This window comes from Oncorhynchus gorbuscha, linkage group LG11 (genome assembly GCF_021184085.1).
Source record: "Oncorhynchus gorbuscha isolate QuinsamMale2020 ecotype Even-year linkage group LG11, OgorEven_v1.0, whole genome shotgun sequence".
NCBI classification, from domain to species: Eukaryota; Metazoa; Chordata; class Actinopteri; order Salmoniformes; family Salmonidae; genus Oncorhynchus; species Oncorhynchus gorbuscha.
In genome coordinates, this window is record NC_060183.1 from 32,627,547 (window position 1) to 32,645,272 (window position 17,726).

Consider the following 17,726-nt stretch of genomic DNA (forward strand, 5'->3'; position numbering starts at 1 on the left):
ATTTTCATCTACCTACTTTCAACAAAAACCAGTCACCACCATTACTACTGCAGGTACTATCACTACTATAACATTTCAAACTTGCAAGCACACCACGTTTTCTTCAGGAAATATACTTTTCAATTATCACTGTTAGCCTAAAGAGTGTATTTATTATATATAACTACAACTAGCTATCAATAGGTCTATATATGAACCTATTCTACATAGGTCTTCAACTACCACAAAAATACTTTTTGTCATCACTAGATTCACCATCATATTTCTCTCCCCAAATAATAGCCTAAACATCCCAATCGTTATATCATCATTCAACTACAATCAAACTTCATTTACACTGAACGTTTTACTAAAGTACATTGTCCACATGACCCTGCGTTTTATTCCCATCTTCTGACATTAGATCGCTTTGGCTGCCTAAGTATGATCCCCAATCAGAGACAACGATAGACAGCTGCCTCTGATTGGGAACCATACTAGGCCAACAAAGAAATAGAAACATAGATTTTCCACCCAAGTCACACCCTGACCTAACCAAATAAAGAACAAAAAAGGCTCTCTAAGGTCAGGGAGTAACAGTACCACCGCCCCAATGTTTGGACTCCGGCCGTAAACCTGTACCTATAGGGGAGAGTCCGGGTGGGAATCTCATCTCAGTGAAGGCTCCGGTGCGGAACGCAGACCCCGCTCCACTTGAGGCTCCCCCTACTTCGGTGGCACCTCTGGTGTGGAGATCGTCGCCTGGGATTCCAGACCGTAGATTGTTGTCGCAGACTCCGGACCGTAGATCGTCATCGCGGACTCCGGACCGTAGATCGTCGTCGAGGACTCCGAACCGTAGATTGTCTTTGCGGACTCCGAACCATAGAATGTCGTTGAGGACTCCGGACCGTAGATTGTTGTCGCGGACTCCGGACTGGGAACCGTCTCTGGAGGCTCCAGACTGGGGATCGTCGCTGGAGGCTCCAGACTGGGGATCGTCGCTGGAGGCTCCAGACTGGGGATCGTCGCTGGAAGCTCCGGACTTGGGACCGTCGCTGGCTGCTCTGGACTGAGAACCCCCGCTGAAGGCTCTAGGTTGCAGACTGTCGCTGAAGGCTCCGGATTGGGGACAGTCGCTGCAGGCTCCGGACTGGGGACAGTCGCTGGAGGCTCCGGACTGTGGATCCTCACTGGAGGCTCCGGACTGTGGATCCTCACTGGAGGCTCCGGACTGTGGATCCTCACTGGAGGCTCCGGACTGTGGATCATTACTGGAGGCTTCGTGCCATGGATCATCACTGGAGGCTTCGTGCCATGGATCATCACTGGAAGCTTCGTGCCATGGATCATCACTGGAGGCTTTGGGCCATGGATCACCACTGGAGGCCGGATGCGTAGAGCTGGCACAGGATGCACCGGGCTGGAGAGACGTACAGGAGACCAGGTGCGTGGAGCTGGCACAGGATATACTGGGCCGTGGAGACACACCGGAGATCTGGAGCGCAGAGCTGGCACAACCCGTCCTGGCTGGATGCTCACTTTAGCCCGGCAAGTGTGGGGCGCTGGCACAGAACGCACTGGGCTGTGAAGGCGCACTGGCGACACAGTGCGTAGAGCCGGCGCAGGATACACTGGGCCGTGGAGACGCACCGGAAGTCTGGAGCGTAGAGCTGGCACAACCCACCCTGGCTGGATCCTCACCCTAGCCCGGCAACTATGGGGCGCTGACACAGCACACACTGGGCTGTGGATGCGTACCGGAGACACAGTACATGTAACAGCAAAGCACGGTGCCTGAAGGGTCACACACTCCTCAAAGCGACTGTCTTGCTCCAGACTCCAACCCCTCCAAACTCTTTCGTCGGACTCTTTCGTCCCTTTCCACTGCCAACCACTCCTGTTGCCTCTCAGGTTTCCTCGTGTCCTCTCCTCCTGACCACGCTTCTTGGTCCGTTTGTGGTGGGATCTTCTGTTACGCTCGTTGTTTGAAGGATCGGACCACGGTGCAGAGTGGTAGGCGTACATAATTCCTTTATTAATATACACCAAAAAAAAAAACAAATACAAACTAACGTAAAGCTCTGTAGTGCTAAACAGCAACAATACAATAACAAGATCTCACAATCTAAGGTGGGAAAAAGGGCTGCCTAAGTATGATCCCCAATCAGAGACAATGATAAACAGCTGCCTCTGATTGGGCACCATACTAGGCCAACAAACAAATAGAAACATAGATTTGCCCACACCCTGACCTCACAAAATAGAGAATAAAAAAGGCTCTCTAAGGTCAGGTTGTGACAGTCCTATGTCTTTCTTCTTTAAGTTTTCACACGCAACAACTATAGTTTAGGCATTTTTGTGATCTAACTGCCCCACAATCCAATGTAATAAGGTTTATTTTTATGGTTGATTTGTGTATTTATGCACTTATGTGATTATGCTGTGCTGTGGTTTGTTGAGATGCAAGACAAATTTCCCAAAAGGGATACAAAATAAAGAAGAATTACGAATATAGTAATCTATCAAAGTAAAGAGACCAATTATTTTACTAAATTTAACTTTGACTATTTGTAACTCCTTTGCTTTATATTGTAAAGTCAAACTTTTAAAACTTCTTTCCATTACCACAAAAATACTTTTCAAGAACTAATGCATGCCCGACAACTTTAGTTGTAAAGTTACCATCTAGTTTCAATTGTGAATGGATTGTGTAAGACGTCTTCATTCATCCACCATCTTTGGCTCTAGTTGCACAGATCTGCAATTATCTCTCAAAGTAGCTATTGGTCTTTCTACATAAAATATATCTGCCTCACATATTCTTTTTTGACGATTGGCTGAAGAAAATAAATCTGTAGCTATCATGTCAAATCGAAAGGCAAACATTCTCAAACCCAGGGCTTGGCCCATGAAAGAGTGTGGACACTGCCACATACTTTTGGGAAAGACGGCATACAATGAACAGCATTTCATAACCATGTACTGCAACGTCAGAATGAAGTTCACAAAACGCAAGGGAGTATGTGGACACAGGCGAAGACCAAGACAGGGAGGAAACAATCAAATCACGTGAAATTGTATTGGTTGCATACACATACAGTGTGGCAAAAAAAATGTATTTAGTCAGCCACCAATTGTGCACGTTCTCCCACTTAAAAAGATGAGAGAGGCCTGTAATTTTCATCACAGGTACACTATGACAGACAAAGTAGGTATTTTCCACCATAATTTGCAAATAAATTCATTAAAAATCCTACAATGTGATTTTCTGGAATTTTTTTCTCATTTTGTCTGTCATAGTTGAAGTGTACTGTGGCAAAGAAGGGGTCGAGTGATAAATGGCAGATATGTGAGAGCAGAACTAATAAACGGGCTCTGCCCGATCACTAAAATGGCCACCCCTGTCAGAACTACAGATCACAAAATGGCCAACCGCCAAAACTACAAGTCCCAGAAGCAAGGGGAACCCTCAGAAGGTGGAGCCGACCCACAGATAAAGGGGCAAGAAAAACCAGGAAGAGAGAGAGTGCTGGAAGGATCTATGAACAATAGAGAAAGAGACAATAGAGATTGGCTGGATTTACCGTGTATGAGCTGGATTGTTTTGGATTTACCTGTTGGCGTTTGGACCTGGACCTACCGAGAACCCGATTCGTGTACCGAACCCTGCTATCCTTGACCTCGCCTATGGCCTGGGTGGACCAGGACGGAGAAACAAACACACAGGTACTGTCCTGTTCGAAAGAACTCTCATTCTATGGTGATTTGGTGACAGTTTACCACTTAATTTGTGACAAACGCTCCTAACCTGAAGAGGTTTGCCACAGTACCTATGATAAATTACAGGCCTCTCTCATCTTTTTAAGTGGGAGAACTTGCACAATTGGTGGCTGACTAAATACTTTTTTGCCCCACTCTAAGTAGCAAGTCACAAACAAAAGATGTTAACAAATACAAACCGCAACATTCAAATAAAAATCACAGTCAGTAAATATGTAGTCGTAGTTTCACAAACATACTCTATGTCATATATATATATATATATATATATATATATATACAGTGCATTCGGAAAGTATTCAGACCCCTTGACTTTTTCCACATTTTGTTACGTTGCAGCCTCATTCTAAAATTGGATTAAATTAATTGTTTTCCTCATCAGTCTACACACAATACCCCATAATGACAAAGTAACCACATTTTGGCAAATGTATAAAAATGTAAAACAGAAAAACCTTATTTACATAAGTATGCAGACCCCTTGCTATGAGACTCGAAATTGAGCTCAGGGGCATCCTGTTTCCATTGGTCATCCTTGAGATGTTTCTACAACTTGATTGGAGTCCACCTGTGGTAAATTCAATTAATTGGACACGATTTGGAAAGGTACACACCTGTCTATATAAGGTCCCACAATTGACAATGCATGTCAGAGCAAAAACCAAGCCAGAAGGCCAGCATCCCGGAGTTGCCTCCTCACTGTTGACGTTGAGACATGTTGTTTTGCGGGTACTATTTAATGAAGCTGCCTGTTGAGGACTGTTGAGGCATATGTTTCTCAAACTAGACACTCTAATGTACTTGTCCTCTTGTTCAGTTGTGCACCGGGGCCTCCCACTCCTCTTTTATATTCTGGTTAGTGCCAGTTTGCGCTGTTCTGTGAAGGGAGTAGTACACAGCGTTGTATATGAGATCTTCAGTTTCTTGGAAAATTGTCGCATGGAATACCCTAAGCACACAGCCACGACAATGCAGGAGTGGCTTCAGGACAATTCTCTGAATGTCCTTCAGTGGGCCAGCCAGAGCTCGGACTTAAACCTGATCAAACATCGCTGTAGAGACCTGAAAATAGCTGTGCAGCAACATTCCCCATCCAACCTGACAGAGATTGAGAGGATCTGCAGAGATGAATGGGAGAAACCCCCCCCCCAAATACAGTTGTGCCAAGCTTGTAGAGTCATACCCACGAAGACTGGAGGCTGTAATTGCTGCCAAAGATGCTTCAACAAAGTACTGAGTAAAGAGTCTGAATACTTAATTAAGTACATGTAATATTTCATTTTTTATTTTTAATAAGTTAAATGACCGTGTCTGCAGTAAAGTAGCAGGCATAAAAGAAAGCTACAGCAAAGTTGATACTGTGAAAATTCTAAACGTTTAAAACTATGACTAGAGAGAGATTATTTTTAAATCATGTTAAAAACAAATCTGAGCGGTGGTAGAGCTCGGCTTGCATTTTGACTCAAGGTGATCTTCACTCAGAAAAAAGTTGGTTAACACTATCAACGTTTCCCTTTACTGTGGAAATTGTGATCGAATCAGCACAATATTAGACACTTTCAGTGCAACATACCAATACAAAACGAACTATGCAAGAGATGTTGTACTAGGCAGAATGCATCAGAGTAGGATTCTATTGCATTGACACGCACTACTCAGCCCGTACTCTACACAGATCGGTGCAGCATAAACAATCAGAATTGCAGTAGGCCTATATGCAAATAGACCATTGCCATATATGGATCTGTGCCATTTACTTTGAACTGGACTGTGTTTACGACATGAGCAGTCGTGAGTAGATGCGCTTGTTTCGAGATCAAAAGCGAGAGTTGCCACATGTGCACATTTTGTTCATATCCTTTGCTAGCTGGTGAGTTATTAGCCCAGTTATAGATACTTTGTAGTTAGTATAGGGGAGTGAATGCTTCCTACAAGAGCACAACACGTATACGTTTGTCACGCCCTGACCTTAGAGAGCTGTTTTATTTCTCTATTTGGTTAGGTCAGGGTGTGATTTGGGGTGGGCATTCTATGTTATCTGTTTCCTTGTTTTTGGTCGAGTGTGGCTCCCAATCAGTGGCAGCTGTCCATTGTTGTCTCTGATTGGAAATCATACTTAGGCTTTTTATTTTTTATTTTTTATTATTATTTTATTTTATTTTTTTCCCCTCTTTCATTTGTGGGATCTTAATTTGATTTGGTTGTTATTTTGCCCTGCAGAACGTCACGTTCGTATTTTGTTTTGTTGTTGTCGGTGTTCATTATAAAATTAATAGAATGAACACGTACCACGCTGCGCTTTGGTCCACTTCTTCCCATGACGATCGTGGCAACGTTTCTAAAAATCTTTGAAAAGCGAGCCAGAAAAAGAGCTTTTTTTGTCTTAAAGGGGCAGTGTTGTATTTTGAGGCATGATTGAATGAGCTTAGCCAATAGGCAGAGGGTTCATAATTTATCTGATTCTCTGTAATAACGATATCAGAATAATAATGCATTTTATTTTGTAGTGGTTTCTTGCATCAAACAACACAACAACATTTTCAGTCACCTTGTCTGAAGGAGAAGTGGATAAACAGGTTAATAAACAGGTTTTTTATTTCAATAGTCTAATGGAATGTAGGCCAAATGGAACACCACACATTGGCTGATACTGAAAAAAGATTAGAGGGAACATTGGTTGGCAATTTCATTTTTTTTAGCTATCTAAACTGTGCAGACAGCATTTTGTCTAAATCAATCCTATAACAATAACGAAACGGGTGAAATCAATGTACTGAGAAGATGACATGGGGTTAGTTTAGAATACTCAAACAATATGACAGAAGCAGCTTCACTTTGATTGGCTATTGCGTGGAATTTTGTTTGTGCTTGAGTTGCTTCATGTAGCAGAAACATTTGCTTGAGATTATGTCACATGCAACCTGCAACTATAACTAAAATTGTGTGCAAGTTGTGTTGTGTAACTGCAGCCTTAGGCTCCAGTTCATTGATGCTGTACTTAGAAATATGACAAAAGAGAGCATTCTTGTGTTTTGAAATGTACATTAAATCAAAGTGATGCACTCATCCTCAACAATAACCATAGGTAAATTCTGATGCATTATATCTGAGTTTTTCTATATATTTTATTTTATGCAGTTTTTAAACGGCTGTTAACACAAGTGCAGTTGGAGACCAAAAAAGGTTTCAAACCAGTGTCAGTCTCTTTCTGTCAATTCACATCGCTCACTACCTGCCACTACTTTATCACCAAAATCTCCCATGTGATTTTCTTCCGAACAGCATGCACAACAGCATTTTAGTGGTAGCCTATCCAGCAGTGTTACTGTTAAGCTGTTTAAGCTGTCTACTCGATTATCATAAAGTCACATTGCTGAAATGTGCATGAGGTTGGATCTTATCAATGGGATACCAACATATTCAAATGATGATAATGATTGACATTTTAATTAAAAACATTATTTTGAGGAATTTATTCATACTAATTCATCTTTCCACAAGATATAGTCTAGGGTTACAAATCTAGGGTTGCTACCCAAGCCGGCTGGTTATTCGTTCTATCGGTTCGGTTGCAAGAGTAGTTCAGTCTCTTTGTTCTGTATCTATGGACGCGACCCAGTCATTCGTTCTCAATGTTCAATTACCATACTGGCTGGCGGCGTTCTTATCCTTTGCTTGCTAGCTCGCCAATTACAGCTAACAGTCACGTCCACCGGAATAACAGAAAAGTAGCTGCATTTGCATTTGTTTAAGCTGTTTTCTAGTGACTTTACTTGGATACATCCATAACAATGAGCTAATGAGGTGCTGTTGTTCAGAGCAGGAGCTAGTCAATAAACACAGCTAACACAATCATTTCAAACTGAAACTGGACAAATGGAAAAATAGCTGCACTTCATTTCATTTTACCTTTTTTCAATTGACATTTATTTGTATACATCCATAGAAATTATGCCTGGCTGAGCTGAGAAACTCTGTCTGCCCAACTTCCAACATGTTATTTACTATGGGACAGCTGGAGATAGAATTTGAATATTGAAACAATGTTGCAAATGTCAGAGAGACAGAGAGCAAGGTTTATACAAATCTCCGCTGTTGAAAACAAAATGTTAGTCTAAAGGAAATGTAAGATAATGTCTAGATGCTTTTTATAGTGGAGATCAAGTTTATAAATTTCTTGGCTGGGCTAATGAGAGAGTGAATTGAGCAGTCAGATGGAACAAAGTAAATAGGCATTTTAACGTCATAGATTTAGCCGGTGGTAACTTGTGGAATAGACACTGGCTGGAATGCGGTTTTAACCAATCAGCATTCAAATTTCACAGCACGGTGTAAACAAATGCCTGTGTGCCTAACAGAAGTTTTATGCAACATCACTTTGATTAAACCTTCACTTTGAAAATACTGCTTCTTCCTCTCCACTCCGAGCACCTTTCCTTCGCCACTACCCTGGCTCTCTGCAATTATTACAATGTAACAATAGTATAACGGCCATTACTGGCTTTGGAACATTGAAGGGTTTGCCTTAAAGCGTCCACCACTATAATCCATTGGCTGCTTGATTACAAATGATTTAACATGGCTGCAAAATAATTGAGCCTTGTCATGGGTGGAATGAACAGGAGGATATTTCCATAGTTATTGGCAACATTCACCATGTAGCAAAAGGGGTGCCGTTTAAAGCAGTGTTAACAGTTCAATAGAAATGATTACACACATTTGATTTGCACCCTGTGACTGTGCGTACAAAGAGCTGGATAATCTGGACAACAGAATCTCAGCAGTGACGAGGCACCTGTAAGACGTGAATGCAGCTCAAAGACAGTGGATCAGTGTACAAGAGCCAGGGACACAAAGCTCTAACCCAGAGCAATATACTGTGCAGTAGGCATACTGTATGAAAGCTGAAGGTGGGGCTTTGTATTAAACTCGGTATGGCCTCTCTCCCTCTGCAGGAGACACAGGGAAAAGGTACAGACGCAATTCTCTGAGAGCTGGAACCTGAGGGAGTGCGGAATCAACTCCTCTGGGCAGATGTCTAAATCTTGCCCCAGGCCTCAGTGCGGCCTGCAGCTTCAAAAGGTGAGATTAAAGAACCAGCCTTTCTTATTGTATTCTACCTTGACGTTTAAATACAGTTGAAGTCAGATGTTTACATTCATCTTAGCCAAAAACCTTTAAACTCCGTTTTTCCGAGTAAAAATTCCCTTTCTTAGGTCAGTTAGGATCACCACTTTATTTTAAGAATGTTAAATGTCAGAATAATAGTAGAGGGAATTATTTATTTCAGCTTTTATTATTTCATCACATTCCCAGTGAGTCAGAAGTGTACATTCAATTCATATTTAGTAGCGTTGCCTTTAAATTGTTTAACATGGGTCAAACGTTTTGGGTAGCCTTCCACAAGCTTCCCACAATAAGTGGGTTAATTTTGGCCCATTCCTCCTGACAGAGCTGGTGTAACTGAGTCAGGTTTATAGGCCTCCATGGTCGCACACGCCTTTTCAGTTCTGCCCACATAATTTTTTATAGGATTGAGGTCAGGGCGTTGTGATGGCCACTCCAAGACTTGATTTTGTTGTCCTTAAGCCATTTTGCCACAATATTGGAAGTACAGTATGCTTGGGGTCATTGTCCATTTGGAAGGCCCATTTGCAACCAAGCTTTAACTTCCTGACTGATGTCTTGAGATGTTGCTTCAATATATCCACATAATTTTCCTTCCTCGTGATGCCATCTATTTTGTGTCGTGCACCAGTCCCTCTTCATGGTTGGGATGGTGTTTTTCGGCTTGCAAGCCTCCCCTTTTTTCCTCCAAACATAACGATGGTTATTATGGCCAAACAGTTATATTTTTGTTTCATCAGACCAGAGGACATTTCTCCAAAAAGTACAATCTTTGTCCCAATGTGCAGTTGCAAACCGTAGTCTGGCTTTTTTTAATGACGGTTTTGGAGCAGTGGCTTCTTCCTTGTTGAGTGGCCTTTCAGTGTTTTTTTAATTTACTTTTTATTTTACCTTTATTTAACTAGGCAAGTCAGTTAAGAATTTCAATGATGGCGTAGGAACAGTGGGTTAACTGCCTTGTTCAGAGGCAGAATGGTTACGTTGATATAGGACTCATTTTACTGTGGATATAGATACTTTTGTGAAGATGCTGGAGGAAATGTGTACAAGGTCCTCTGCTGTTGTTCTGGGATTGATTTGCACTTTTTGCACCAAAGTACGTTCCTCTTTAGGAGACGGAACGTGTCTCCTTCCTAAGCGGTATGACGGCTGCGTGGTCCCATGGTGTTTATACTTGCATACTATTGTTTGTACAGATGAACGCGGTAAATTGCTCCCAAGGATGAACCAGACTTGTGGAGGTCTACAATTGTTTTCTGAGGTCTTGGCTGATTTCTTTTGATTGTCCCATGATGTCAAGCAAAGTGGCACTGAGTTTGAAGGTAGGCCATGAAATACATCCACAGGTACAACTCCAATCGACTAAAACAATGTCAATTAGCCTATCAGAAGCTTCTAAAGCCATGACATCATTTTCTGGAATTTTCCAAGCTGTTTGAAGGCACAGTCAACTTAGTGTATGTAAACTTCTGACCCACTGGAATTGTTATACAGTGAATTATAAGTGAAGTAATCTGTCTGTAAACAATTGTTGGAAGAATGACTTGTGTCACAATGTAGATGTCTTAACCGACTTGCCAAAACTATAGTTTGTTAACAAGAAATTTGTGAAGTGGTTGAAAAACGAGTTTTAATGACTCCAACCTAAGTGTATGTAAACTTTCGACTTCAACCGTATATTTAAGATAAGTACACTCTTTGAAAAATAATCTTGATAGGTTCTTTGTCAGGGGTGAGGGGTATATGTGTAACCATTTTCACAAGCAGGGTTCTTTACTGCTGTGATGGTTATGAATAATGGTTATGAATAACCATCCTGTTTTTCCTCTCTTCACCATGTTTTTCTTTTATGCCATGAAATGCTGCTCATTAGGCCTGTTTCCTCTTATTTATAGACTGTGGAGATACACTGAGTGTAAAAAAACTTTAGGACTACCTTAGCTTTCCATGATATAGGTTGACCAGGTGAATCAAGGTGAAAGCCCTTATTGATGTCACTTGTTAAAGCCTCCATTTCATTCAGTGTATATGAAGGGGAGGAGACAGGTTAAAGAAGGATTTTTAAGCCTGGAGACAATTAAGACATGTATTGTGTACGTGTGCTATTAAGAGGTTGAATGGGCAAGACAAAATATTGATGTGCCTTTGAATGGGTATGGTAGTAGATGCTAGGCACACCGGTTTGAATGTGTCAAGAACTGAAACGCTGCAGGGTTTTTCATGCTTAACAGTTTCCTGTGTGTTTCAAGAATGGTCCACCACCCAAAGGACATTCAGCCAACTTGGCACAACTGTGGGATGCATTGGAGTCAACATGGGCCAGCATCCCTGTGGAACGCTTTCGACACCTTGTAGAGTCCAAGTCCTGACAGTTCCCCAAAAGTTCAAATCCCCACACAGCAAATTTGTAAGTGTTAAAATCTTGGCTCTCAAGTAAAAAGAGTTGTGAGTGTTGATTCTACACACTCAAAAAAAGGGTTCCAAAGGGATCTTCGGCTGTCCCCAAAGGAGAAACCTTTTTTGGTTCCAGGTAGAACCATTTTGGGTTCCATATAGAACCCTTTCTACAAAGGGTTCTACAAATTATTTGATAAAATATTGATTTAGGCCTTTCCTACTAAAGCCCATAGAAATGCATTGAATGACATATCAAAAAGGACAGTAAAACATGTTTACTTAAGAAACAAGGTTTTGAAGTATCTGTCCTTACACATACAGTATTTAACCCCTTTTTGGGGTAGGCACAAAACTACCTTCATACTTTCATTAGTTTTTTAAAAACCTGTACCGGTTACCTTCAGACAAGTCCTATGACACTTGTGGGTATTTTAAAGCAAATTGCCATCGTGTTCGTGAGTCTCCCTTTCCACAGAGTGGTCACAATACGTTGTAGGTCCAACCATTTGAACGCTACAGACCGTTCAACCGTTTGAACGCTACAGAACGCTGTTTTTTGGGATGTCTCCTGGTCTGACAAACATCGCTCTAGGTTTGCCACCTGGCAAATGCAATGGATTTGGAAGCATCAAATGCAAAAAACATTGATATCTCTTGCTTAAACTGGCAGATTTTGATGAGGCTTTTGTGTTATGTAACTAGGGGGTTAAACACTAATATTACACACAGAGTCCATGCAAGTGACTTGTTATGCAAATGTTTTCTCCTGGACTTATTTATGCTTGTCATAACAGAGGTTGAATAATTTACTCAAGACATTTCAGCTTTGCATTTTTTATTAATTTGTAAACATTTCAAAAACATTATTCCACTTTGACATTATGGGGTATTGTGTGTAGGCCAGTGACATAACATTGCAATTGAATCCATTTTAAATTCAGGTAACACAACAAAATGTGGAAAAGGTGTGTGACCGTGTTCTGACAACACTGTATGGTAATAAAGGGTTTAAGTTTAATTCAAACATAATCACTGAGGCAGCAACTTGGTGAAGGCTTCATGGATAAAAGTTATTGAATGCAACAATAATATATTTATCACTAACAAAGACAGTCATGGGTGATTATATTTCACATTGACTTGAAAGGCATGCTGGAAAATATGCAAATACAGCTTTACAACATACAATGATAAAACCGCCCCCAACTCAAATAAAGTGTTCATTTAAGTTGTAATTTGCAACACCCAGTTTGTGAACACTTTGAAAAGTGTTAGGTTAACACTATTTTGGTGTGTCACATATAGTATAATGTCTAAAAAAGTGTTGAATTTAACCTGTTAAGCCTACCCCTGTTTACTGCCCCTTCTGGAGGAATTGGGTACCCATATAAAACAGGATACATTTTTGTCAAAAGTTGCTAATATATGCTTATAAAAAATATTATCAAATAGAAAACACTCTAAAGCTTCTAAACCCGTTTAAATTTTGTCTCTATGTAAAGCAGAAGTCTCAGGGCATGCATTCTCCCAAAGTCTCTCTTGTCATGGAAAACGTTGGCCCAACTTTGATGTCATCGTATATGCCTTCCCAAACAACTACCGCTCTGGGAACAGTCTGTATGTGTTCAGCGCGAAGCCTGCTTTCAATGGGGCTTCTCATTGTGAGAATCGCGCGCTCACGAGACGTTAAGCGTGCCGAAAGGTCTCGGTCACGCGGAAAAAAAGTGTACGATTATGCGCACTCTGCTCCGGTGAAGTCTTTTCTTCAGGATCGATTAAAAGACGTGTGTGTTTCGCTTCGTCCTCACAATTGATGTACACCTTTATAACATGTTAAAGCTTAATTATGAACATAGTTTGACAAGTTTACTCGACATATAATATATATTTTCGACGTTTTGGTGCGCATCCACTTGAATTTTGCCTACATTTCGACCGAAATGTGGCTATTTTGAGAACCGAAAGACGCAGACTTGAAAACTAAACGCTGTTTTGGTAAGTATAATCCCTTCCAGGTCTTTTGATGGAAGAACAGCAAAGGTAAAGGAATATTTGTGTTAATTTTGGGTTTCTGTCGACTCCAAGATAGAGGCATAATGATACATTTGGAGCGCCGACTCCTAGTATAGCCTAGTGAACGCAACCTGTAACGTTAAAAATAAATGTAACACAGCGATTGCATTTAGAAGAAGTGTATCTTCCTATACATATGTAAAACATGCATATTTAGTCAAAGTTTATGATGTGTATTCCTTGTTAGCTGACGTTATCTGCCGGAGCTATTTCATTTCTCCTGACATTTTAGTAGCATTTTTTGAACGATGCGTCATTGTAAACAGAGATTTATGGATACATATTGCAGATTATTGAAAAAAAATGAATGTACTGTGTAACATGTTATATTACTGTCATCTGATGAAGATTTCAAAAGGTTAGTGAAATGATTTTTTTTTAATCCTGTGTTTGTTGATTGCATATTTTTTCCTACTTGTCTATGCTAATGAGCTATGTCTGCGGTGGTGGTTTGACATAAATATGTGCAATGTTTTCGCCGTAAAACATTTTAGAAATATGACTTGTTGCCTGGATTCCAACGAGTGTAGCTTTAATTCAATACCTTGCATGTGTATTTTAATGAACGTTTGAGTTTTAACTAATACTATTAGCATTTAGCGTAGCGCATTTGCATTTCCAGAGCTCTAGATGGGACGCCTGCGTGCCAGGTAGGAGCAAGAGGTTAATACTGTCGGTCTTAGAATTCTGATCTCAAATTTGATGTGCAGAGCATTTATGCACACTTTAAATCAAGTGTTGCTTAAGCACTTCTATTTTGATGTTGGTTTTGTCCGAAAATCTGAAAATTATTGACTTCATTCTGGGCCACTTTTAGCAAAGTGCAGAAACAGATTGTTGCCAATAAATCTCTGTTATTGCTAATCGCTGTTATGCCAACAGACCTGGTGTCAGTTTTTTATACATAAAAAAAGGAATATCCATAACATACAATATACTTGCAGTGAAGCCTCTGAACAACAACACCACCAGTCATCCAACAAACTCCTATTTAGAGCAACACACAGAAGCATCCATGGTCAACGCCCTGCTCAAGGGCACGTCGACAGAACTCCAACTAGACCAAAAAAAATGGGGACGCGAACCCTCCAAGATCCCCGTCACAGTTCCCCACAACTGTCCCTCAATCATCTGAGACCCCTACCAAAGTCACCCCCCAAGAACGACATTTATATATATACATATCAAATGAATTCCATTCCCCACCCCCAAGAACCCTCCCCAATGCACCAACAACCAAGAAAATGAACTCATCAGAAAAAAAGTCAAAAGAAAACAGAAAACAACAATGCAAAAAAAAAGTACCTCAAGGACAACTAAAATCATAACAGCAAGGCCAACTTATCGGCAGACTCAGTAGCCTCGGTTTTTCGGATGACTGCCTTGCCTGGTTCACCAATTACTTTGCAGACAGAGTTCAGTGTGTCAAATCAGAGGGCATGCTGTCCGGTCCTCTGGCAGTCTCTATGGGGGTGCCACAGGGTTCAATTCTCGGGCCGACTCTTTTCTCTGTGTATATCAATGATGTTGCTCGGGCGATTCCCTGATCCACCTCTACGTAGACGACACCATTCTATATACTTTCGGCCCGTCATTGGACACTGTGCTATCTAACCTCCAAACGAGCTTCAATGCCATACAACACTCCTTCCGTGGCCTCCAACTGCTCTTAAACGCTAGTAAAACCAAATGCATGCTTTTCAACCGATCGCTGCCTGCACCCGCATGCCCGACTAGCATCACCACCCTGGATGGTTCCGACCTTGAATATGTGGACATCTATAAGTACCTAGGTGTCTGGCTCGACTGCAAACTCTCCTTCCAGACTCATATCAAACATCTCCAATCGAAAATCAAATCAAGAGTCGGCTTTCTATTCTGCAACAAAGCCTCCTTCACTCACGCCGCCAAGCTTACTCTAGTAAAACTGACTATCCTACCGATCCTCGACTTCGGCGATGTCATCTACAAAATGGCTTCCAACACTCTACTCAGGAAACTGGATGTAGTCTATCACAGTGCCATCCGTTTTGTCACTAAAGCACCTTATACCACCCACCACTGCGACGTGTATGCTCTAGTCGGCTGGCCGATTGGTAAATAGCCCACCCATTCTCACCTACCTCATTCCCATACTGTTTTTATTTATTTACTTTTCTGCTCTTTTGCACATCAATATCTCTACCTGTACATGACCACCTGATCATTTATCACTCCAGTGCTAATCTGCAAAATTGTAATTATTCGCCTACCTCATGCCTTTTGCACACATTGTATATAGACTCCCCCTTTTTTTCTACTGTGTTATTGACTTGTTAATTGTTTACTCCATGTGTAACTCTGTGTTGTCTGTTCACACTGCTATGCTTTATCTTGGCCAGGTCGCAGTTGCAAATGAGAACTTGTTCTCAACTAGCCTACCTGGTTAAATAAAGAAATAAAATACAAATAAAAAAACTGTATATGTTTTAGTGCATGTCTGGCACTATTTACAGTGGCCTGAAAAAGTATATGAACCCTTCGGAATTACCTGGTTTTCTGCATAAATTAGTCATAACATGATCTTCATCTTAGTCACAACAATAGACAAACAAAGTGTGCTTTAAACAAACAAATTAGTGTATTTTTCTGGTCTATGTTGAAAACATAATTACAAAATCTACAGTGTAGGTTGGAAAAAGTATGTGAACTCCTAGGCTAATTACTTTTCCAAAAGCTAATTGGAGTTATGATCCAATCAATGAGACGAGATTGGAGATGTTGGTTAGAGCTGCCCTGCCCTATTAAGAATACTCACAAAATTTGAGTTTGCTATTCACAAGAAGCATTGCCGGATGTGAACCATGCCCTGAACAAAGAGATCTCAGAAGACCTAAGATGAAGAATTGTTGACTTGCATAAATCCTCTCTGGGATAGGGGGCAGTATTTTCATGTCCGGATGAAAAGCGTGCCCAAAGTAAACTGCCTGCTACTCAGGCCCAGATGCTAGGGTATGCATATAATTAGTAGATTTGGATAGAAAACACTCTGAAGTTTCTAAAACTGTTAGAATAATGTCTGTGAGTAAAACCAAACTGATTTGGCAAGCAAAACCCCGAGCACAATCCATCCAGGAAAAACATTTTTTGAGGTCACTGTGTTTTCCAATTGTTTTCTATGGGAGACCTGATTTATTAGGGCCCAGATTGCAGTTTCTATGGCCTCCACTAGATGTAAACAGTCTTTAGAATTGTTCCATGTTTTTCTTTTGAGAAATTAAGAAGTAAGGCTGTTCTTTGTTGGTGTCACTCTGAAGGCCTTTAGTCTTTTGTTGTGCGTGAACTGGAGCGCGCTTCACATTGTTTTTATCCGGTATTAGAAACAGTTTATTTAGTTAAATGTTATCATTTATTTACATTTTAGGATACCTGGGGTTGGATTAGGAACGTTGTTTGAAATGTTTAGACCAAGTTTTCAGGTAACTTATTAGATACTTTGTAGTCATGTTGGAACCGGTGTATTTCTGAATCAAATGCGCCAAATAAATGGACATTTTGGGGATATAAAGAAGGAATTTATCGAACAAAACGACCATTCATTGTGTCACTGAGACATTTGAGATTGCAAAAAGCAGAAGATCTTCAAAGGTAAGGCATTTATTATATGGCTATTTCTGACTTTTGTGTCGCACCTGCCTTGTTGAAATATGTTTTTCATGTGTTTGTATGCGGGGCGCTGTCCTCAGATGAATGGTTTGCTTGGTTTGCTTTCGCCGTTAAGCCTTTTTTAAATCTGACACAGCGGCTGGATAAACAAGAAGTTAAGCTTTATTTTGATGTATTACCCTTATATTTTTGTGAAGGTTAAATATCGATATTTCTGTAGTTTGAATTTGGCGCGCTACAATTTCACTGGATGTTGACAAATCAATCCCGCTAACAGGATTCTAGCGGAATTCGCGCTTAACCTGTAGCGACACCCCATCCCGTGAACGGGACCGTTGTCATCATCTGACACTAATTAGCATAACGCAACGGACATAAATTTTCCTGGAAAATATTCCTATTCATGAAAATCACAAGTGCAATATATTGGAACACAGCTTAGCCTTTTGTTAATCACCCTGTCATCTCAGATTTTCAAAATATGCTTTACAGCCAACGCTAGACAAGCATTTGTGTAAGTTTATCATAGCCTAGCATAGCATTATGCCTTGCCAGCAGTAGGCAACGTTGTCACGGAAATCAGAAAAGCAATCAAATTAAATCGTTTACCTTTGATGAACTTCGGATGTTTTCACTCACGAGACTCCCAGGTAGACAGCCAAAGTTCATTTTTTCCCAAAATATAATTTTTTTCTAGGCGAAATAGCTCCGTTTGTTCTTCA

At 40.8% G+C, this 17,726-nt stretch overlaps 1 protein-coding gene across 1 annotated transcript in view; it reads left to right on the plus strand.

Annotated features, from left to right (window-relative positions):
* Positions 1 to 17,726, plus strand: part of nrg3b (neuregulin 3b) — a 452,682-nt gene that overhangs the window by 396,071 nt on the left and 38,885 nt on the right. The window contains exon 6 of the mRNA XM_046369406.1: positions 8,718 to 8,844. Within this exon, the coding sequence (XP_046225362.1) occupies positions 8,718 to 8,844 (127 nt within the window). The remainder of the gene's footprint in view (positions 1 to 8,717; positions 8,845 to 17,726) is intronic.